At 36.1% G+C, this 22,698-nt stretch overlaps 1 protein-coding gene across 3 annotated transcripts in view; it reads left to right on the forward strand.

Annotated features, from left to right (window-relative positions):
* The window catches only part of PPIP5K2 (diphosphoinositol pentakisphosphate kinase 2), a 52,245-nt gene that overhangs the window by 27,448 nt on the left and 2,099 nt on the right, over positions 1 to 22,698 (forward strand). Inside the window, exons 17-31 of one of the 3 annotated variants that reach the window (XM_074569428.1) lie at positions 1,960 to 2,142; positions 3,817 to 3,958; positions 5,047 to 5,270; positions 6,650 to 6,777; positions 6,969 to 7,083; positions 8,416 to 8,523; positions 8,613 to 8,729; positions 9,456 to 9,629; positions 11,964 to 12,137; positions 13,364 to 13,433; positions 15,487 to 15,606; positions 16,493 to 16,555; positions 18,263 to 18,322; positions 20,394 to 20,525; positions 22,189 to 22,317. In XM_074569428.1, coding sequence (XP_074425529.1) covers positions 1,960 to 2,142; positions 3,817 to 3,958; positions 5,047 to 5,270; positions 6,650 to 6,777; positions 6,969 to 7,083; positions 8,416 to 8,523; positions 8,613 to 8,729; positions 9,456 to 9,629; positions 11,964 to 12,137; positions 13,364 to 13,433; positions 15,487 to 15,606; positions 16,493 to 16,555; positions 18,263 to 18,322; positions 20,394 to 20,525; positions 22,189 to 22,317 — 1,939 coding nt within the window. The remainder of the gene's footprint in view (positions 1 to 1,959; positions 2,143 to 3,816; positions 3,959 to 5,046; positions 5,271 to 6,649; positions 6,778 to 6,968; positions 7,084 to 8,415; positions 8,524 to 8,612; positions 8,730 to 9,455; positions 9,630 to 11,963; positions 12,138 to 13,363; positions 13,434 to 15,486; positions 15,607 to 16,492; positions 16,556 to 18,262; positions 18,323 to 20,393; positions 20,526 to 22,188; positions 22,318 to 22,698) is intronic. The other 2 variants (XM_074569426.1, XM_074569427.1) reach the window with 2 other exon arrangements.

Here is a 22,698-nt window from a genome sequence, read left to right on the forward strand (position 1 = left end):
ATTATTAATATAAAACAAAGAATTCAGAACTTCCTACATTTTGCTCCTCCCAAGTAGCCCTTTGCATGCATAATACTTCTGCTTGTTAATAATTTATTCACTTCTTCCCTCATTTCAGTGATACAGATCTTTTAATTGTGTGAGAGGACACAGACAGTGTGTTGTTACATGAATACTACTTAAGTGAATGAGTTTCAGTAATAATACAGAGTGATAAAAGCAGTTTAGGTTTCAAGGGGCCTTTGTAGGTCATCTAGTCTAACTCTACATGGCACAGAGCCAGTTTGGATGAGGTTGCACAGAATCATATCTAGTCAAGTACTCAGTATCTCCAGGAATGGAGATTCCACAGCCTCTTCCACCCACCATTTGCATGTCATGTCTCTGTTCTTCCCAAGTAGCCCATCCCTGCTTCCACCTTCTGTGTGTTCCTTTTTCATCCATGCTGAGGTTCTGCGTGACTTTCCATATGTCAGAGTGGACTGCTCTTAGGCTTTGAGGAGATTGTCTTTGGAGATCATCCAGCTGTCCCGGGCACCTTTGTCCTTCAGGACACTCCTCCTTAGGATTCCATGAACAAGCTAAAGTCTGCTCGTTTGAAGTCCAGGGCTCTAATGCAATTATTTGTCTTGTTCACTTCTCCAAGGAACTGTCATAGTTTATGTCATGTTTCAATTACCAAGGCTGCCATTGATGTCCACATTCCTGACACTTCCAAGTAACAGGTCCAGGGGAATGCCTCTGCTCATCAGTAACCTCTGTCAAAGAAATGTTCTGGGTGTTTTCCAGAAATCTGGATTGCAGTATTGCCCATGCATGAGGTACCCATGGTTAAGGACGCCCATGGAAAACGAGGCCTGCAATCAGGAGGCTTTCTCCAATTGTGTTCAGAAGGCTTTATCTATTTCCCCTTGTAAATTGGGTGATCTGTAGCAGAGGCACACTATGATGTTGCCTTGTACTTGTTTGTCCTCTGATCCTTACAAATAAGATCTCGACTTGATTGTCACTGGTTCAAAAGCAAACATCCCAGTGTTCAAGCTACTCCTTTATGTAGAACCCAACCCTCCTTGCCTTCCTGGCTTCCAAAAGGCCTTGTGTCTAGCTATAGCAAAACTCCAAACTCCATTTGTGTGAACTCTCTGCTACATCTCTATAATCTGAATAAATTTAAAGCTCAGCAAGTGTTCAGACTTCTTATTTTTCCTGTTTACTTCCATGATGCATGTGTTGGTGCAGAAGTATTTCAGCCATCTGTCCTGCTTTCTCCTTGGTTGGCAGGCTTGAGGAGACACCACCCCATTTCCTTCCTTATCCCAGAGCCCTTCTGTTGCCAGAAGAGTCACAAAAGTTTCCAACCATCTCCATTTTGGAAGTCTCCATTCACCTCTTGGTCAACTGTAGCCTTTGATTGCCCTTCTGTGCCACACAGGGTTTGGGCTTTTGCATCTGTAGAATCTCTGCAGAGACCCTGTCTATCTCCCATTTGTCCTCTCAGATGCTATTCGGTTTGCTAACTTCCCGTAGCTACTGTCTGGTGACTCAATGCCTTGAGCAGAGCATGTCCTCCACAAGTCAGGCTGCTGTTGCTCCCAGCCTCAGGGAGAAGGCACTGTGCATTCCCTGCCACCCAAGACATGAACAGCTAGCTATGGCCTCCCAGGAGGAATTATGGCACCATTGAGATGCTAGGGTCACTTCAGCTGGTGCTGGGGAGCATGCTCTATGCCATATCACCATCACTTTTACACCAACCGTAGCAATCCTGCACACCAAGGCAGTGTTTGGGGGGCTATTTCTATGGAAATATCTGCATTGTCTGCAAAGTCCCCATTTATCTAATCCATAGGAAAGTGATACAATCTTGAATTTAAATTAGTGTTTGGGGTGTTTTTTTAAAGATACTTTTATATTCTCATCTTCATCTGTTTGCTTGATTAATTGTATTATTTACTTCAGGGACTACTGGCCTTAGAGGGAGAGCTGACTCCTATTCTTGTCCAGATGGTAAAAAGTGCAAATATGAATGGTCTGTTGGACAGTGACAGTGATTCTTTAAGCAGCTGTCAGCATCGTGTTAAAGCAAGACTCCATGAAATTCTCCAGAGAGACAGAGAATTCACTGCTGATGACTACGATAAGGTTGGTGTATGATTAATTTCCTATGAAATTAAATAGCTAGCCACACAAATTCTTGTGTAGAAGTCATGAACAGTAGTTTTATGTATCTGTTTTGAAAAATTATTTGCGTGCTTGCGAATAGTTTCAAATACAAAGGAAGCTGTACCAACTGCAATAGTAGATATTTTGAGGTGTCTTGCAATTTGAGTAATCAGAACAGCTACAAACTTTGAAATAGGAGTAGATAGGGACCACATTCATAAATCATTTTCACTGTTCCATTAAAAATATTTTAATTAATCAAGAAGTTAAACTCTCTTGTTTACACTTTCTGTAATGTTTACTTTGACAGTATGTGGTATTACAAAATGTACTGCCTGCCTACTGCAGTTGTTTCAATGCTTGATCTGCTATGGGGCCTTTTTTTTACTAGATGCCGAAAACCAGTAGAATACTTTCTAATCAGTGAAAGCAGATGTTTCACTAACATGCCAAATTAGTGCATATAATATAGTTTACGCTGACTTAGTACGGAACACACATGATTGTTCCTGGTCTTAAATGTAAGTAATGTTTGTTATTATTAGGAAACTTCTTTCTCTTTCATTTGTCCTTACTCTGTCTGGTATAATAACTGAATACAAGTCCTCAAATGAGGTTTAGACGTTTAAGCTTAAACTGCTATTTTCTAAAAGGCATTGAGTGCAAATTATTGAAAAATAATTTTACTACCCTGTATGTATACTCTATGTGGATTCATTTAAACATACAGATTACAAGTAGCATCCAAACCACTGCCAACAGTGGGTTCATACTTGGAAAAAGTGAGAGGGTACAAGGCGTTAAGGATTTATTTATTTTCCCCCTTTTTTTTCCTATATAGGTATAATGGGACTTGAAATGTGGCTGGAACTAATAGAGCATACTCTTCTAAGAGAGTCACTGAAATTAACTAACCTTTGGAATTATAAAGTGATAATAACTCCTTTTTTTTTTTTAACTAACTTGTGATTTGGGAAAACAATACTTTTTTTTTTCTCTGGTAGAGCACCTTTCCCATTGATTTACTTGATTTACTTGGTCATTATAGGGAGGTAGGAACTGCTTACTATTAGATCGAGGGCAGAAGTTTTCCATATCCAAATTATGCTGTGCATTTGAGGAAACTGGAAAAGTGCAAATATGTATGTGTGTTAAGTATATAAATTATTGTTTAATATCATCATTTGCTTACTTTGGATTATGCAGACTTTTATGGAAAAATGAGGCTAAGCCTCACTTACATGGATATTGACTGTATTGTTTTAGTGACACTCGATGAGGATAATCTGCAGCTTCTACAATTTCTAAAATTGTCAGCTCTGAAGGAGTCTTTCCAATTTTAATGTCTTGGAACAAAATAAGAGTTTTAGGAACTCCTGAAATGGCTCATATTTACTGTACAGAATTAGTTACCCTATAAATTTCTCGTCACCTTTGAATCTCTAGTAAATGTTACTACCTTTCAATATATTTTCTTTTCTTAATGCCTCAAAGGGAGTAGATAATTAAAAAATGGTTTCAAAAATCAATACAACCTGCTGAAATGCTTTTTCTGCAATACTTGGAATCTTTCATACATTCAATCTTATCTCTCCAGTTCTTTCAAATCCAGTCAGTTTGTTTAGATAATTTTGTGTTTATCTCAAATTGCAGCTTACTCCATCTGGAAGCATCTCATTGATAAAATCAATGCAGGTTATTAAAAATCCTGTAAAGACATGTGACAAGGTCTATTCCTTGATCCAGAGCTTGACTTCTCAGATCAGGCAAAGAATGGAAGATCCAAAGTCTGCAGGTACTTAAACATTTCTGTAGTTGTATTTAGTTTCTCTTTCCATCTGAGAGAGGATTGTAACATAACTTTTCGTCATTAAAATCGCTTTTAGCAGAACTTTAATCGACAATGGGTTAGGGATTTTTCACGGTCTGTATCCATATGCGTAATTTTAAAGTAAAAAGCAGGAGGAGCACGTGGTCATATTGCAGGTAAGGACTCTTTGTGGTATTCAGAAGTTCAGGCTAGGCCTCAGGTGTTTGCAGAAATTCTTGGTTTAATTATTTGAAACTGAGCAGTCCACAGAATTAATAGGAAAAGCAGATGGTACTAAAGCTAAGTTACATATGTCTGGTTTTATATTTAAGTATCTTTGCTGAAGATCTGTTGCTTGATATATGATGTGTATTAGTATTGCACAGAATGATGCTCAGTATTAATGGTGGTGAACCAATGACACCAGTAAAACGAGATCTGGAAGTGACCACAGTGCTTTTTTGGTATTAGCTAAATACTGGAATATTTGCTGTGAGTGTTTTCTGCCGTGTGTAGTATGCAAACAGCTTCTGTTCTGAGGTTGAGCAGTGCAAGCGTCACCTGTGCATAGTATCAGTGGTGTTTGTCTATTTGGTCTAATCTCCTTTCCTGTGATGGGGATAATCCACCCTTTCTGCCAGTCTCTTGGCTCTTGCTGTTGACACCTGCAGGTGAGAGAGACAAATGGGATGTGTGGTCTGTTCTAAAACAGAGGTGTTGTCCTGTCTTGCTCCTTGCTAGAATTTTCTTACAGCTTTATTTGGTTGCTTTTGTTTCTATATGATCTGTACTGTAGGACACTTTACTCTTGGTGCTGTAGCTTTGCTTAAAGGGCCAGTGGTGCGTTTCATCAGTGAAGCTTTCTACTATCGTGATGTAACTACTTAGCTGTGATGCTTTCAGCAGTAAAATTAACCCTATGCGCATCTGTTGCCTCTTCTTAGAAGTAATGCAGTTAACTTCTTTGATCCCTTTTATCACTCTGTAGTCAACTGTTACTACCATGTAATTAAAATTTCCCTTTTGTTACTTGGATCGTCTTGTTTACTTATATGAGATATGTGTCTATCCAGATATTCAGCTGTACCACAGTGAAACACTAGAACTGATGCTGCGCAGGTGGGCCAAGCTGGAAAAAGACTTTAAAACAAAAAATGGAAGATATGATATTAGCAAAATTCCTGATATATATGACTGTATAAAATATGACGTGCAACACAATGGCTCCTTAAAATTAGAAAACACAATGGAATTATACAGGCTTTCAAAGGCTTTAGCTGACATTGTGATCCCTCAGGTAAGCCTTTTCAATTATTAAAAAGAATAAATAGAAGAATAAATGCTTTTACACATTTCATGAAAATGTCTGCTCTGTCTTTTCTATTGAGGGTTCCTGTATTTTGCAGTAATAGAAGCCTTTAATGTTCCTTATTTTCTGGTAGCAAGCTGATAGATTATTTTTTGCAAGAAAAATTTGATTCATAGTTCATTAAGCTGCATTCAAAGTGAATTTTTCTAGCCATTTAAACTGTGAACATGTCTGCTTCCTTTGCTGCAGTGTATTAAAGTGGTTCATCTCAGCCATTCTTCACAGATTTAAGTGGAGTCCCTGTGAACAAATGCATTAAGTTTCATAGAATTTCAGGCCAGAAGCAGACAAGTTAAACTTCCATATACTACAGGCTGTTAAACTCAGGATAGCTCTAAAATGTTGTAGTCTGCAGGATATGAAATTGTTCTGTGGTAACGGGATGAAACACAGTAAAGGTTTCCCCATGTGTCCCTGCAGTTACAGAGCACTGCTGCAAGAGAGGCATTATCCATATTGTGAGGGAACTTCTTACTCTCCCCATCTCTCAGATTCCCTGACAGGAAGAAGGACAAAAGAGCACTGTGTTGTGTCATGTGGGCCTGTTAAGCTTAAATTTTGAGTAGAGTGTTAGAGTAGGTAAAAATGAGGGCACATATTGAAGGAAGGAAAACAAAGAAAACGTGATAAGCCTATATAATGCAAAGGAAAATTGCTTATGTTGCTTTCTAGAGTAACCAGAAAGTCTATCATAATGATGACAGCACTTTCATATCATCTGTAGCACAGAGCATGAAGCTTCTGGAAGAACAGATTTTTAAACACCACAGATAGTGTAACAGATATTATATTTTCCAGTTGTATTAAACTACCATTTTCAGTGTTATTTGAGGTGAATAGGAGATCTTCTTTGGGGTGGTTTACCCCAAACTAAGAGAGATGTATTAAATAGGTAATGTACCTTTGTCTCTTTATTGACTGTTCAAAAAAAAAAAAAAAGTTACATGAAATAAGGTGAAATGAAATGCATCATAGATGTCTAAATCCAGGAAGGAGGGAAGAGAGGGAATAATTCCCTAGATGTTTTGCTTAAGAAAAGAGATTCATCATACCGGAGAGGGAATCCACTTTCGTTGTTTAACTAGTGAATGAAAAACTGTTTCTATTTGTCAAATCAAACAGCAAAAAGGCAAACCACTTGTTACTTGACGGGATATCAGTCATCTAATGTAATAAAAATGTTAAACAAAACCGTTTGCAGCCAGATCAAACTAATAGATGACTAATTGGCTTTAATATACAAGCTTTGAATTAGAAGGCATTTTAATCCTTAACTGAATTTTAAAAGTCAGTTTCTTCTTATGCAGGAATATGGTATTTCTAAGGCTGAGAAACTAGAGATTGCCAAAGGTTACTGCACTCCTCTAGTTAGGAAAATACGGTCTGACCTTCAGAGAACTCAAGATGATGATACTGTAAATAAGCTTCACCCTCTGTAAGTCTTTTACTTTTTTTTTACATGGTAGCTTTAATTTCTATAAGCCTTAATGGTGATACTCCATAGCTTTTGTATTTGAAATATCTTACTATTTCATAGTAATTTAAAAAAGATGACTTATTTGTTGACAGCTATTTCTAAAATAGGGGCATATCTCATGGTCTAATAAGATCTTTTTTTCTTTCAAGTTATTCCAGGGGTGTTATGTCCCCTGAACGCCATGTTCGTACACGGCTCTATTTCACCAGCGAGAGTCATGTCCACTCCCTGTTATCCACCCTTCGTTACGGTGCCTTATGTGATGTAAGTTGAACGCTTTTTCTGTTAAAGCTCTGATAATTTTGAGAGGAACCAAAAGCACTCAATCTTACTAAAATTGTACCAATTGAAAACTTAATTTTCTTAAGTGGCTTTGAAATTTATCACACTTTTTCAAATGTTTGATTTCCTATTATATATACCAAGACTAATTTCAAATTGCTGGTGTCCACATTGGTGGAAATCAGCATGCCTTTTAAAGTAATGCTGAGTTCCATTGCTGTGTTCAACGCTACACGTTACAGTCTCAAAAAGATTTGAAAATGGCAGGTAATCCATTTTTTGTCTTACGTTGTCACCTATAATTCTTCCAACTCTTTTCCTTCAAGTTATCATTCCGGATTCTCTTGAATTTCTGGCTTACTCGTTTTGACCATTGGCATATTGTCAAGACCTCCTTACCTGACTTCAAGAATGCTCATGTAGTGCAAAGTTTCTCCTGTTCAGTGGATTGTCTTATTTTCCTATGCTGTCATAGAATACCTTGAAGGTGGTGCATTATTCTCCATCTGATTGTCTTTGAAACCAAAGACTAAAAGAGACAAGGTCTCCAGATTCAGAAATGACTTAACTGAGCTCTTTGAGAGGATAAATGCAGCACCACAAAGCTTACATGGCTACTTCTAAGATTAATTAAGAGCTTGATTAATATACTAATTTTTGAAATGGTTGTATTGACATACTTGTTTCTGCTAACGGATGAGTGAACTCACTGATGGTAAAAGCATTTTTAATCCTAGACCTTTGTGACATATGCTACAGCAGATATGCTCCTAGTTTTAAGCTGATAAGCTTTTAAGTTTCCTTTGAGGTGGATTACTAAATGTATTTTTTCTGAAGCATGAAAAAAGGTGAATATTCATTTTAAATAGCTTGGGATGCTATGGTTATATTTCCTCTATACACTAGAAAATGTCATTTACTCTGTTTCACTGGTAGAGCGATATCTAGAAACATTTTCCACAATATACTAGTTAAAATGAGTTTATTGCAAAATTAACAATTCCCATCTGGGAAGTTTAAAACGGTGCCTCTGTCTACAAGACGTATATCATCACTGGCAAAAGAACAAGAAAGGTGCACTGAAATAAAATATAAAAACTTCTGCTCTCCACTTCTAATTCATTTGATGAGTACTTTTAAGTTGCTTTTTTTTTTTCTGGTTGTATCTCTATTTTTTCCTTAGCTGTGGAAAGCTTTGTACTTGTGGTGGGGATGTAAAATCCATGGAAATGGGGAAAAAGAGAAATCACCAGTCTTTTTAAAGAAAATATTTGGGGTTTATTTGTTGATTATTTTTTTTTCCTACTTCATAAGGAATCAAAAGATGAACAGTGGAAACGAGCTATGGATTATTTAAATGTTGTCAACGAACTCAATTACATGACACAGATTGTTATCATGCTTTATGAGGATCCAAACAAGGTATTTTAAATGGATAAATATCTTCAGAAACAAGCAGTGCTAAGCTATGTATTAATAAAGTGTAAACCTATTTAATTATTTTCCTTTAGGAACTTTCTTCGGAAGAACGTTTTCATGTCGAGCTGCATTTTAGTCCGGGAGCCAAAGGCTGTGAGGAAGATAAAAATTTACCAGCTGGATATGGATACAGACCTGCCTCCAGAGAGGTAATAATTGTGCCTTTCTTTAAAGCAACAATTTTTCCAGATGCAGACACACGTAAAATAAACACTGGGAAATTGTTAGGTAAAAAATACAAATGTGATTTTCATTTTGGTAGAAAAATTGGGCAGTCCCAATGTATTATTGCAATTTGAATGGACACTGACGTAATGGACACAGGTAATTTGGACCTTCTATGGCTTTGCCAGAATTTTTGCTAGAAATCTGAAATATTCTAAAAAAGGTGGTATTGACATCGGTGTCACATCAATGATATTCTGGCAACTGAGAGAAATATTTAAGAAAGTAAGGTATGTTTATGAATACAGATTGTTGAGGAAGGATTGATATTTTCAAAGATGTATGGTCAGGTCTGTGGAGTTACCACCTGCTTTTTTGAGAAATGAATGAAAGCAAAGCTTGGCTGGAATTCTGTTGACTTGTGGGACCAGGTTTTTATTACTATGTCAATAGAAAATTGGATTAAGATGCGTTGGCTGAACAGTGTGGTTAATTAGGACCACACCATCATATGCAGTGGCTGGTTAGGAGCAAATACACATGGATTATTAAAGTCTAGAGCAATTTGGTCAGTAATATGTGATTTACATCTTATATTTTAAAATCGACTTGCTTTATGTTTATGCAGAAGAATTATTTAACAGCCACTTCTGTTTGTGTGTTGCAAGCTATGCAGCTAAACTGAAAATGAATTATGTTATTGTTTATAGAATGAAGGCTTGAAGAAAACCTCTCATAGAAATGACAGTGACGAGGAGGCACATGCTCCTAAAAGAGACGAAACAGATCGGTCAGTAGTGATGTTCAAGCCAATGGTGTCAGACCCAATTCACATACACAGAAAGTCACCTCTTCCAAGATCCAGGAAGATTGGTTCTGTTGAAGTAAGTGTTTATGTTCCAGATAATGACTTTCACAGAAATTAGCTTTGCCTTACTTTTAACAAAACAAGAACAAATGTATTTTTGCTTTTGATTACACAGAACCAGTATGATGTTATGTCTCACAAAAGGGTTACTCCTATTCTATGGGAGATCCTCCATGGCAGTAATTTGTCTGAAGGAATTATTTTTTTTTAAATTAATTATTATTTTGCGATAAGACTTACTTCTTTTTCTTTTTAAGCCATTTTAGAAAAGACGATATTTGAACATGAAGACTTTTTCAGTCTAAACCTACATCTTCAGACTAACATACATTGCTTTTGTATTCATCCTCACAAGACAGCTGCTATTGGGAATTAAGCAAACCTTCAGGGTGAATGCTGAGAGGGAACGGAGGGCTTGGGGGCGGTAGGGGAGGTACAGGAGGTGAGAGACATGTCTTCTGCTGTATTTGCATTCACGTGGGGTGAAAGTGACTCCACTTGTCAAGCATTTGAAGGTAAGAGAATAAACTGGAAGCTTTTTTTTTTTAAATGGGTGGGGTTTGTGTTTCATGGATTCTTTGGATAATGTCTTGAGCAGTCTAGTCTCCTGTCTTGAAGGCCATGACATCTAGGTGTGCTTCACACATATGGCTTTAATGTCACAGAGGTGAGGGGATGCACGGCAGTATCACTGATACCATTTGTACAGTTGAGTAGCAAAGCTTCAGATGGTGCATAGTGGCACTTCTGTGATATTAATGCTAGAAGCAGACTAACAGCTTCTTATTGCCTCATTTTCAGTTGCTTAAAACCATCAGAAATGAAGATTCATACCAAAAGCTTTTCCTTTCATGTTTGTGTTGGGAATGGGCTGTTTGTATGCAATGAAAGTATTACCAATTTGCAAGTAACTTGGTTATTGGTGGTGTGGAGAAAAAGTTGCATGGTTCCCTTCTTGTGAGGATATCTGTATAACTTCACATGACTTGCATAAATTAACAGAGATAATAAATGTGAATGTCTTACATTTTCTATTTCCAAGTTTTATCATAAACAAATGCTCACAACATCAATATTTTGGATTTTTAAAAGCTGTTTTCACTATGATCATGCAAACTCCCCTCACAGTTATGAGTTCACATAGACACAACTTAACAGTCTGTTACTTCAAACTTTTAACCATTTTCATAAATTATGCAGAAGTTACTTTCAAAAGGTATCAATAGCATAAATTGCTAAATTTTGACTGCGCAGATAATATATGTTCAGATGGAATGCATTTTAGCATTCAGTGCTTGTTTATTTGCTGGAAGGAAATAGCTGATTTAAGGAAAGCATACACTGTGAAACTTTTTTTGAAAAAGTAAAATTGGAAGTTTCATCTGGCCTACTGAAATCTGCAAAACCAGTATTTGGCATATTTAAACCAAATGGTATTTTGAAGTGTTTAAAATAAGTCATTGCAACTTAAACTGCAACTGCCTTGAACTATTTTTGTTTGTTTGTTTGTTTTTTTCCCTCCTGTAAGAGGCAATTCTCTCTTCACCTATGTCCGTTAACTTGAAAGGACACTGTCAGGTGTGAGATTATGTGGAAGTTTTAATCTGGGCTATAGTCAGCAATATTTACAGAAGGATTGCAACTGTGATTGAGTCATGAAAATAAATAAAAGCAGAGTTTTAACAATAAAAGAAGAAAGTAAGGCTCATCAGTATTGGAAATCAAATTCTGTATTGCTAAAAATGTTGATTGCTAATGATACATAATGATGCAGGGGATGGGTGACTCGTAGCCTGACACTGTCCTCCTTTGAAGTCTTAATAGGTGTCCAGCATCAGATAATGTTTAGGGCTTTTTTAAGGTTGGAAAACCACTACCTGTCAGGTTGGTGCTCCTACCAGTGAGTCAGCTGTAGTCGCAAAGGCAATAAAGTTATAGGCTAAAAATGAAAACTATTAAGTAATAAATAGGAAAATTTAATGTACTTAGAGGGGGAAAACTATTAAACAGTCTGCCAAGGATAACAGATCTATTTCCACCATGTGGGAAATTCTTAAAATTATGAGTGAATTATTGATAACAATTACTTTTCTCTCATATCTAATAATTAGTCTAGCAGAAATTTGACTAAAGTGTTGTATTAAAAAATACAATTGAGTGAAAATATACAAGTGGAACTGATGACTTCTAATATTGTAATATTACTCTTCCCTATTCGCTGTTTAATAGTTTTAAAAGCAGTATATAAAAGGGTGCAAGCAGATTGGGTTTTTTTCTTTTCTGTTCATTTGGCTCTGTTGAATCTAACTTTGCATGCTTTGCTGTTTTTTGCCCCCTTTCTCACTTCCAGGAAGAGAGCCCCCTGAGTGTGTCTAGCCCAGAGTGTATTGGTACCTGGCTGCATTACACCAGTGGTGTGGGTACTGGGCGTCGAAGACGCAGATCAGGGGAACAAATCACTTCTTCCCCTGTCTCCCCTAAATCATTGGCTTTCACATCCAGTATTTTTGGCTCATGGCAACAGGTTTTTAAACTTTACTTCATTAAACATTATTATGCATTCCAAGCAACAACCAACTGTCTTTAAGGACATCTAATCCCTTGTTATGGATTATGTTTGAAGCAAATTCTTCCACCTCTTAAAATTACTTCCCGAGAACGTCTGGGGGAAAAAGAGCAAGTGCATGTTTTTCCACTGAATGTGTTACTCGTTTTCCTAAAAATTTGATTTCTTTATAGGATTTGCAAACGTTACAATAGTAAAAAGACTCAGTCTACTGCCTAATGAAACAGATTTCTGCTTTGGTTTAGTTGTCCTTTAAGACTTTAAAACCAGCATTGCTTAATTTGGTGGTAGGTAAATTGAAAAAAAATTTTAATAATAATTGCAACCAATACCATTGAAAATAATTTATTTGGTACTTCATAATGCTATTCAAAACTTGTTTTGCATATATCATATTTTCAGTGGCCTGGTATTAACTATTGCAGGGAAAAAATTCTAGCACTAATAATTCTCGCCTTCTGTATCCGGAGGTATCTGAAACTCCCAACACAGTACATCATCCATTGACTTGTACAATATTTTGAAGATTTTTCTAAATATTGGGGGGGAAAGGCAGGAAAAAAAGAAACAGTAATTTTTTTTGAAGTATCAGTGAAGATCTAAACATTGTTTAGTATGTCAAGATATTGTTTACATGAATGGCAATGGATGGTGTTCTGTTAACCGTATCCTTTTTCTTTGAAAAATTTCATGATTTCTTTTTATTGTGGAAAATTCTAAAACTACATAGGAAAAGTTTATATCAGTAAAGGCTGTGAGCATCTGAAGATTACACTGATTGAGCCCGTGCATGGATCCGTGATTGTATGGTGTCCTGAATAGCTTGTCTGTCTTTCCTTCCCTCCCCTCCTTTTTTCAATACAGGCGCAGTTTAGGAGAATGCATTTGGTAAAATGAAATAAAATGTCTCAAATGTCTGTTCCCATATCGGTCTTGGTCTGTGTCCTTTCTCATTCTGAATGCTTGCTTTGCACCACTTCATTGCAAGGAACTCATATGTGAAATGGAGTCCCTTCAGAAGGGGATATTGCATGATCTTTCATGTTTCCTTTACATATTTTTACTAACACTTATCATACAGCTTATTAACACTTGTCTGTCTGAAACAGGCTGCTGTATCAAGTTAAATGGACGTTTCATGCTGTTGTTCTACTTTCCCTTATGTTTCTGTTTTTTATATCCAGGTCCTATCAGAAAGCAATAGTAGCTTACGAACACCGAGAACTATTCTGGAACAGAAGCAGAGTGGTTTAGGTATGTGCCTACAATTGAAATTTTGTTTGATGTTCACAGCTTTTCATCTGCCTGTTGTTCTGTACAGTTGTACATTCTTTGAATAGCTTTTATGTTAACAGGACCCAGTAGTACTTGTTGTCAATAATATATGCTGTCTGCCTATGAACTGGACAATTTTTCTGCAGCAAAGGTTTTTAAATAAACTGTAAGTGAAAAGAGCAAGTCCTTTGACACTGTTCACACTACTGACTCTGTATGGCTCGCAACAGGTACACAGGATTAATTTTAACATCAAGTAGATTTTTAAGATAATGTAGTTTATGACTGAGTTTTTGGGTTTTGCAAGAATCTTTTGGATTGAAATGGCCTGCACTGGAAACTGTTAAAACACTTTTCTTCAAAAATTAACATTTTCTGCTGTGGGCAATTGATGGAATGGAAGGTGTTTTACTGAGGGAAAGGGGATGGGGAGCAAACCTCAAGTTTCTTGGTAACATCAGGGCTTTTGCACACATTCCCTCTCCTAAAATCAGTTTCTTCCTTTCAGCATTAGAATGAATCATGCTATAATTCAATGAGTTGTTTCAAATTCTTTTAATTCTAGTGGTGCTTTTCTGTTGCTTCTTTGAAACAGGCATACATATGACTTGTGCAAAAATATGAACTCTTGCACTACTGTAAATCAATACTGCATTTTTTTCTGTAAGTGTGTATTTTCATGGGAAAAATGAAGTGTAGAAAATGCATAAGCTATATGCATAAACTTAGAAGTAGCTTTTCCTTTCTTTGTAAAGATCTGTATTTTTTGTATGTTTAATCTTTCTGTGATACTTTTCTCCCTATTATATTTTTCCCTTAGTAAAATGCATACATCAGGTGCTCTTGTTTATCAAAGTCATGGTTTTTATTGTGTGCTTGCTAAAGTTAAGCAACTTTTCTTTTGCCAATGTGTGATACAATATGGCTTGTGGAAGTTGATGCATTTCTGTGCGTAGATTAAGGTATTACATTTGGTGTGAAAGGCTTTTGCCACAGACCAGGCACCAATTTATTTTGGCTCTGATTGGTCACATGTGCTAGTAATGTTTCCCCTCCCTGGGTCATTAAAAGTAATGAAAGGAAGTATCACTGCTTAGATAGTTGCTTTTCAAAAAAAATCTGCTGCTACTTATCTAAAATGTAAAAGATAAGTTCTGAGTGGAAAACCACTTCTCCTTTCAAGTAGTAGTAAAAAATGAAGGAAAAAAATTGCAACATTTTTTTCCATTTTGTTCATTGTTGTATGTAAATTTCATTTATGGTTGACGATTATGAAAGTTATTTTTATATTTCTGTCTGTGGCTTTCAGTGATTTGTTAAAACTCCCATCCTAGTGGCAGGAATGTGTGAGTTGTAACAAAAGTATTGTTTCTTGCATGGAGATGTACAAAAGTCTTCTCAGGAAAGGAAGTCAAGCTAAACTTCATGGAACTCCTGGGTATTTTCAGTTTGTAACATTGTCAATGATGGTAGCTGAAATACAATAGAGTATTTATAATTTGGGTAATGTTTTATGGGGGTTAGCGGAGAAATATTTCCATATCAAGTCTGTGGAAATGCATGAGTACTTTATTGCAGCCTGTCATCTCAAAGGTTGATTTGGGTGTAAGCAATGAGCAGTATTTTTCCAGTTTATATTTGTTTCAGAACTGCAGGTTTTAAAACACACAACTTTCACATCATCATCATCTTGTTTTTGTTTTGTTGTTTTGGTTGTGTTTACATTGATGCTAACTGGTAACTTTTCTTTACCAAAAGCGAAAACAGGACAAGAACTCACTTTGTTAAAGCCAGTCCTCTCTTTGCACATATAGCAGAGGGTGCTGTCTCATGAGTAGAAGCACAATAAATTATGATAGTTTCAGCCTACAAGTACCACTCTGACATTACAAGCATATTGTGAACCTGTCCAAGGCACTGCCAAAAGCTGCCTTTTGTGTGGTAAGAGCCATGTGCTTGCATGCTGCATGCATCCCCAATGTGAATGGACGAACACCTGGTTGTTGTATGTATTTTCTCTAACTCCCATCAGGGTCTCACTGTGCGGGCCTGTTTAGCACCTCAGTGCTCGGGGGTTCTTCAAGTGCACCTAACCTACAGGATTATGCTCGTACTCATCGTAAAAAGCTGACTTCTTCTGGCTTCATAGATGGTATGTGCACACTCTCGCACATGCACGCACAAACCCATGTGCCACATTGAACTTCTAAAGATAAATCCTAGGTTACTGATTTTAATGGAATCCTAGAATCCTTTGCCTTAGTATTAATTGTATGAGTTTCTATTGCTTCTTTATTTCCCATAGCTTGCTTATGTTTAACTTAATAGCATAGTTAATTCTTGTTCCTGTCTTGAATTGAACACTAGCTCACAGACTTGTAATGCGTGCCAGGAGATTTCAGCAAGTGCATTTTTTAAGTAAACTAAAATTTTGTATTTGAAATTCTTTTCTCATTTTAAACTTCAGGTTTTATCATTACCTATTGATCTTGAAATGAAATAAATTACTTGGAGCATATGAAAGAAACGATAAACTAAAAAGTTAAATACTGACGGTGAAAATTTTAGGATTCCTGACCTTTTTTCGGTGGGGTTTGGATTACAAAGGAGCAGGAGATTTTCAGTTTTGGATAACATGGGGTAGAGAAGAAACTCTCTCACTAGTTTTCAGAATGTAAAGATGCCAAAGCGCACCTTTATAACTCTGAGGTGAAACAGTATTTGTGCTGTTTTTCCCCCAATTCACTACTCAGTGTTCAACTCTAACCTGATATAACTTTGTATGCTAGAATCACCAGCTCATTCTGCTTGTTTTCATACACTTCATTACACATCTTGTAGTTATCAACAATCCGAATTTTCTTCTTTTTAACCTCTATTTAGATTTTAGCCCTTTTCCTTGGTCCCTTCTGCATGCCACTCAGTTCTAATACCTTCTCATCTTTTCTTTTTTTCTTTCTTCTTCCTTTCCGTTTTTTAAAATGTCCCTCTTTTGGTAGCTGTTACAAATTTCAGGTACCTGTTTTTCTCTTTCTCAGACACCACACGCGGTTCTGCTGTTAAAAGGTTTTCTATCTCATTTGCTCGACACCCAACCAATGGTACGTTTTGCTTTTATTTTAAAAACAAAAACAAAAGGTTCCTTGCTTCATCCCTTTTATTTTTATTTCAAATACGGGGTGTACAGTATCATCCAGCCGTCTGTCGTTCCTAACTTCAAGCACAACTCCAAATATATATGTAATCATTAGATATCCTAAATCCCTTCTTTACCATTCATTAGTATAAATACAACATCAAATTCATTCCTTAGAGAAATCCTTGAAAAAATTGAAGTTAACTGTTAATCATGATCTCTGTAATAAATTATTCTCCCCAATTTCTTGTGTGATCAGACTGATGGTACAAGATAAAAACAGAATTATATCTGATCTTTATTGGGCATACACTTCTTCATAGCTGCTGCTTCTTCTTTGTCTTTCTCCTGCTGAGCTGTTTCCCTGAGCCTCCCAGTTCCAAAATAAATCACTGAATTGACAGCTGGAGTTTATGACTATCTTCTTGAAGCGATGCTAAGTTAAAAAACTAAAGCAGAAGCTTTGGTTCCATTCCTGATAAATTGATATACTTATCATCAGACAAAAATTATTTTACCTTATCATACTTCTCTGTTCATCAGATGTGCAAATTACTTAAATATTGCACTAAAAAAATCACAGCAAGAGAGCTGCCTGTTGCTCACATTGACCTCTTGAGCTTCAAGAGTGAGAGTTAACTTGTCTTCAGTCTACCATAGTTACAAAAAAAGTCTGGTTTAACGCACAGGACAGAGGTATGTCTTTCTCTTCCTCAGTAAAATATTCCGTGCCTACCTTTCTATGTGATTAAATAGGCCCAAAATGTATACTTTTTATGAAAACCAGACCTGATCTTCAGCATCCACCAGATCTTAATGTAGCTTTTCCAGATTTCTTAATTGCCGTTTTAAAATGTGCATGGCTGCTGCCTGAGTACAGTGATGGTGATATTATCGAAACTTCAGTGGAAATCATCAGCATTTTCATGTTAGATTCAAAATATATTTGCTTAGAAACAAGGTTAAAAACAAAAGACTGAGTTTTTGTTTGGCTTTGCTGAGAAGCAAAGTAGTCCTTTATTATATTCATTTGGAATCCATAGTGACCTTTTGCACTGCAGTGCATCTTGAAGGGAAACCACTATAGTAAGGTTGAATTAATACCATTAAGACTGATCTGAAAGGCCAGTTCTAGTGTTCTGTTTCAAATAGGAAAGTTAGGAGTCCGTTTTTGATCTTTAGACTCAAACAAAATAGTATTTCCAAAACATACGAGGTCAGAAAGTAAAAACTGCATTTGAGTATTAGTGTCTAATAATATGATAACTTCCTGTTCCATTTAGCACTATCTTTTTGTGACTGCATTCTTTAAAAAATGATCTAAATTGCTTTTAATGAATGCATTGATTGTTCTGATTCATTTAATACAGCAGTTTTACCACACATCTTTTACAAGATTAATGCATGCTGTACGAGCTCCTGTGAAACCTAAGTATATTGCAGGTTTCCAAGGGTTCTCTACTAACATAAGAACATATTGATGTTGTTTTGTCTGTCCCCTGGACTATCATTTTAATTCTCCTTGTCCCTTCCACTCTGTTTTTCTTATTTTTATGTTGTTATCACACCCTCTTAACTCATTTCAGACTACCCCCCATCTTTAGTTCAAGGAACATGGTGAAACAAGTATCTTCTGACAGTGCTTTACCTTATTTTCTGGGCCTCTGTGCAGAACACCCGCACCTCTTTAGGTGCTGGTCCATTTCCTCTGTGGAATTTCTAGGCTCCAGTGGTATGTCTCTATAGCTTTTAAATGTAAGACAGCTGGGCTTTTTGAGATCCTGCGTTAACCCTTTCCTTGTCTTGCCTTTTGATGGGGACAGTGCTTTAAGAATAAATAGAGCCAAAGCTCAATGGCTGTTAGTTTACAGGAAGTTGCTTTTTTAAAGGGATACTGTCAGGCTTCTTCATCATTAAAACTCAAATTTATTTCTCATAACATCATAAAATAGTTATCATAAAGGATTCGAGTAAAACGCTGCAGACAGATTTCCAGGGTATCTTTTAAGTCATATCCCTTAGATGCAAAGATACTACAACAAAACGCTGGGATATGGAAGCAGAGTTGTCAAAACTGAACAAAAACCTATGGTGGGGAAATTCCTGAAAGAAGAAAACTTTTTTTCTTTTCTTTTTTTAAAGGGTACGGGTGTATTTTGAAATTCCTTTCTGTTTTTTCTGTAACACTGCACTATAGCAATAATAATTACTAAAAAGTTAACCTGACATTGTCCCACTACATTCTTTGGAAAATTAAAAAAAATAAATTCTCATTCAAGTGATAATGACTTTTCTGTCAGGGTAAAGAGAGAAATCTTGCATTTTACTGTAATGCAAAGAAAGGGTTTGCGCTTTGCATGCATGCATAGTTATTTAGGATATTAATATGTATGCCAAACAGCTTAGTGCTTACACTGAAGCTTAGCTACTGCCTTTATAAGAAAATAGGAATTAAATATGTGGTGGTGTTTCTTTTGTACATGAAAACCAAGTTTCCGTGAAATGCAACATCTTACTGTAATACAGGTGAAGCTGATATAAGTACACTTCAGTTGATTGTATATTTGAATCAACTGTCGTCAAATTTGAGTACAGCCAAGGTGGATCCAGATATAAATACATTTGGGGGTTGAAATTTTGTTAAGTTGCTTCTCTGTGGGGACCGAATGGGGAACACTGGGTATCACAGGAACACTGATGCTTATTATTTTAGGGGAGGGAACAGTTCACAGTCATAATGCTATTTCTAATAAATGTACCTTGAACTGAAATTCTAAGCATTATTTCATTCACTATTGTTTTTTCATTTAAATATCTTACATGTAGCAACTGTAAATTTACAATACTGAATTGCAAAGTTGTGATGTTATGGCCGTATGTTGAAAACACTAATGGACATGTTTTCCTCTTCTGAAATGCAGTTGGATGAAGAGCTGTTCATTGAGTTATCAAACTTGCATCAATTTAGAGAACTGCAATTGTTTTTTTGCCAAGATGTTTAAATGCCTTTTAGTATGTTAGCAATACGGATATGCATGGTTGGTATATAATCAATACTAATGTAGAAAAGTGAAGTCAAATAAATTTTTAGATTTTGGGTTCCTATACTTACCAGTTCTAATATATGAAACTTCTAGTCTTTTAAGTACTGTTTTTAAATGCATAAAGGTAGGTGTAGATCTGTATTACAAAGTTAAAACATGTAACCTCAAGGTACAAAAGTGCTAACAATGGTTTTCCTTTGATACTGAAGGCAACAGTTTGTTTTCACAGAATACTGAAGATGATAGAACGTGAATTCTGCAAATTTATTTCTTGGAAGTTGTAGTATTTTTAGCTCTTGTCTGCTAACAGTTGACAACATAGCTATCCTGTTTTACTTGCATGAATGAGTTATCTATTTAGTCTTGTGCCAGGTATGAGAATGAATAGGAGAAATACTACCAAGTCCTGACTGTTTTCTTTTTAGTATTTTACTAAGTTTGTCTTGGAGGAAAGTTATCTTTCATGAACTGATTTGTGAGTGGAGCACAGTTGTAATGTTTGAAGACCACTTTATATGTACATGGGATTTGTATCCCGTGGTATGTTACATGGTACCTTTGGTTTAGTTCACTCTGGAAATTGGCACATCTTATTCCAACTTCTATAATATTTAGTGCCCATGATTTCAAGATTAGTATGTCTGCATGTGCTGATTTAAAAAAAGTATTTTTATCAGGCATTAATACTTGCATAAGCAATAGCTTAAATCCTGTCTTATGTTTGGAAATTGCTTTTTTTTTTTACTATTTTTCTTTCAGGTTTTGAACTATATTCCATGGTGCCTTCTATTTGCCCTTTGGAAACTCTACACAACTCCTTGTCTCTGAAGCAGGTGGATGAATTTCTTGCCTCTGTTGCTGCTCCATCAAGGGAAACTCTACAGGAGACATGTACTGATTTTAGTTTGTAATTATGTTTGGTTTACATTGTTAAATATTGTCTAGTTAATCTTTCCAGTATTTTACAGCTAACAAGTAAACTAAGAATACTGCTTTTTAAAAAATCAAATATGTACATAAACCATAATTTTAATTTATGCAGTATTCTTTTGCAGTACAGACACTGGCATAATTCACTGAAGTAGTGTCTCTGTTGACTGGGGTAGTAAAATAAGGATTGAATGAAATTGTAGTTGGTTTATTTCCTCACATTAAGAACTTCTCTTACATATGTCAGATATATAAGAACTACAAGAACTCATAAGGACTATACATACTGTTAGTTGAATTACAAGGAATGCTTTTTAGCGAGCGTGCAGTATTTCCAGCTTTATACTGTACTGTTGTACTGGCAGTAACCTCAGCAGAGGAGTGTTGCCTTTTACAAGCCTTTGACATCTTAAAACTGTGTTATTTCCTGTTTCTTTCAGTATTACTTGGGGTTTCATGTGTGGAGTGCTTTGCAGTTACTTAGTTTTTTAGTAGTTTGTGTTGCATGTTTAATGTTTAAATGGCCTAGAAATGAAATGCAAACTGAGTTACACCCATGTGCACGTCTCTGGGAAGATGACTTGCCATTGTGATTCTACCGCTGTGACTTTGGAAATGGTTTCAGTTAGGTCAAACTTACCACATGTTTGGATACTTGTAATTTGTGTGTCAGGTGACTGAAAATCATTATTCATGAGGAAATGTCTGAAGACTCATGCTTTGATCAGAAAATTTGTACTTGCTAGTACTGATACAAAAGTTGCCTAGATGTTAGGGTTTTTCCTTTTTTTGTTAGAGGATTTTTCCTTTTTTCCCTGTTAGTTTAGTTTTATACAGTTTAGATTTTAATCATCAGCTAATTAGATAGAGTAGGCCTCCTACATCTGAGAAGGAAGATAAGCAATTTAAGAAAACTGGTGTTACTGAAAAAGAACTCAGGGAGGCTTACAGGTATTCTAAAGTTCTCATCTATTTAAAATGCTTTGTTACCCTAGTTAGGAATTTCATGTCTGTTCAAAATCAGTTCAAAATTTAGAGTACAAAAGATGAAAAAATATTTTTTAAAAAATGTCATACATCTGTGGTGGTCTGGTTGTCACCCATCTACAAAGGAATGGTTGGAAATTAGACCCGATAGAATTGAGGCTATAGGTGCTTTCCTCTCCTTTTGCTTTTCTGTAACATTTGAAAGTTGTGCAGAGAATAATGTGTTATATGCGCTTTTCATAGGTATTTTGGACTAAATGCCTATTTAGTGCAATCTTCATAACAGTGCAATCTTCATAACCTCTGAGAAGTAGCACTAATACTTTTGCCAGTTTTCTGACAAGGCAGCTGTTAGGGAAGTTCAGCTTGGCTGCCTTACCAGCATGAAGCTATCATGTTGCTTTCTGAGGTAGAAGGGAGATTTTTTATATTTGTCTTTCATGCTTTGAAGTTTTGACGCTAGAGTTAAAAATCGGTAGCTGAGCTGCAGGTTGTGTAACTGTGGCATCTGTATTGCTGCACAGATACACAGTCCTGTGGCTACTGTTTTTGACGTTTTGCTCAGGTGAGAGTATTTTTTATTGCTAATGATGTGTATCTTTTATTCTTTTTTTTTTTTTTCCCCTCCCCATTTCAGCTTCTCCATCTTACATGATTCCACTGTCAGGAAGAAAAATTTCTTTAAATACATACACCCCTGCAAAAATTCAACCAACACCACTTGAAACTTTGCCTGAAAGGCTAGCAATAGAGAAACCAACCTTAGGTAAGTAACTGCTGTCAGAGGCAGAATGGCTAACTTGATTACATTATTTCCAGCAGCAGGATTCTTTCTTACGTACTACATAATTTCTTAGGGCAGCTATTTCTTAACTTTCCCCGTCGATGTCAGTGGGATCATTTTGCAGGTCAGCAGGAGCTCAATAGCATTGAACAAATAATTTTATCAGTAAAACTGTGTTAAGAGTTACTTTCTCTTATCCTCTGTGGTGCTTGAAAGAGTTTCTATGGCCTGAAAATTCATGGTGTTTTGGGTTTGGTTTTTGTTTGTTTGTTTTAAGTATGACATTATTTCCAGCTATCTCCAAGTACGACAAGCAAATTTGTTTATTTCAATGGCAGAATTTCTAAGATGTTTTCTGAACAT

The sequence above is a fragment of the Larus michahellis genome, chromosome Z, assembly GCF_964199755.1.
Source record: "Larus michahellis chromosome Z, bLarMic1.1, whole genome shotgun sequence".
NCBI lineage: Eukaryota > Metazoa > Chordata > Aves > Charadriiformes > Laridae > Larus > Larus michahellis.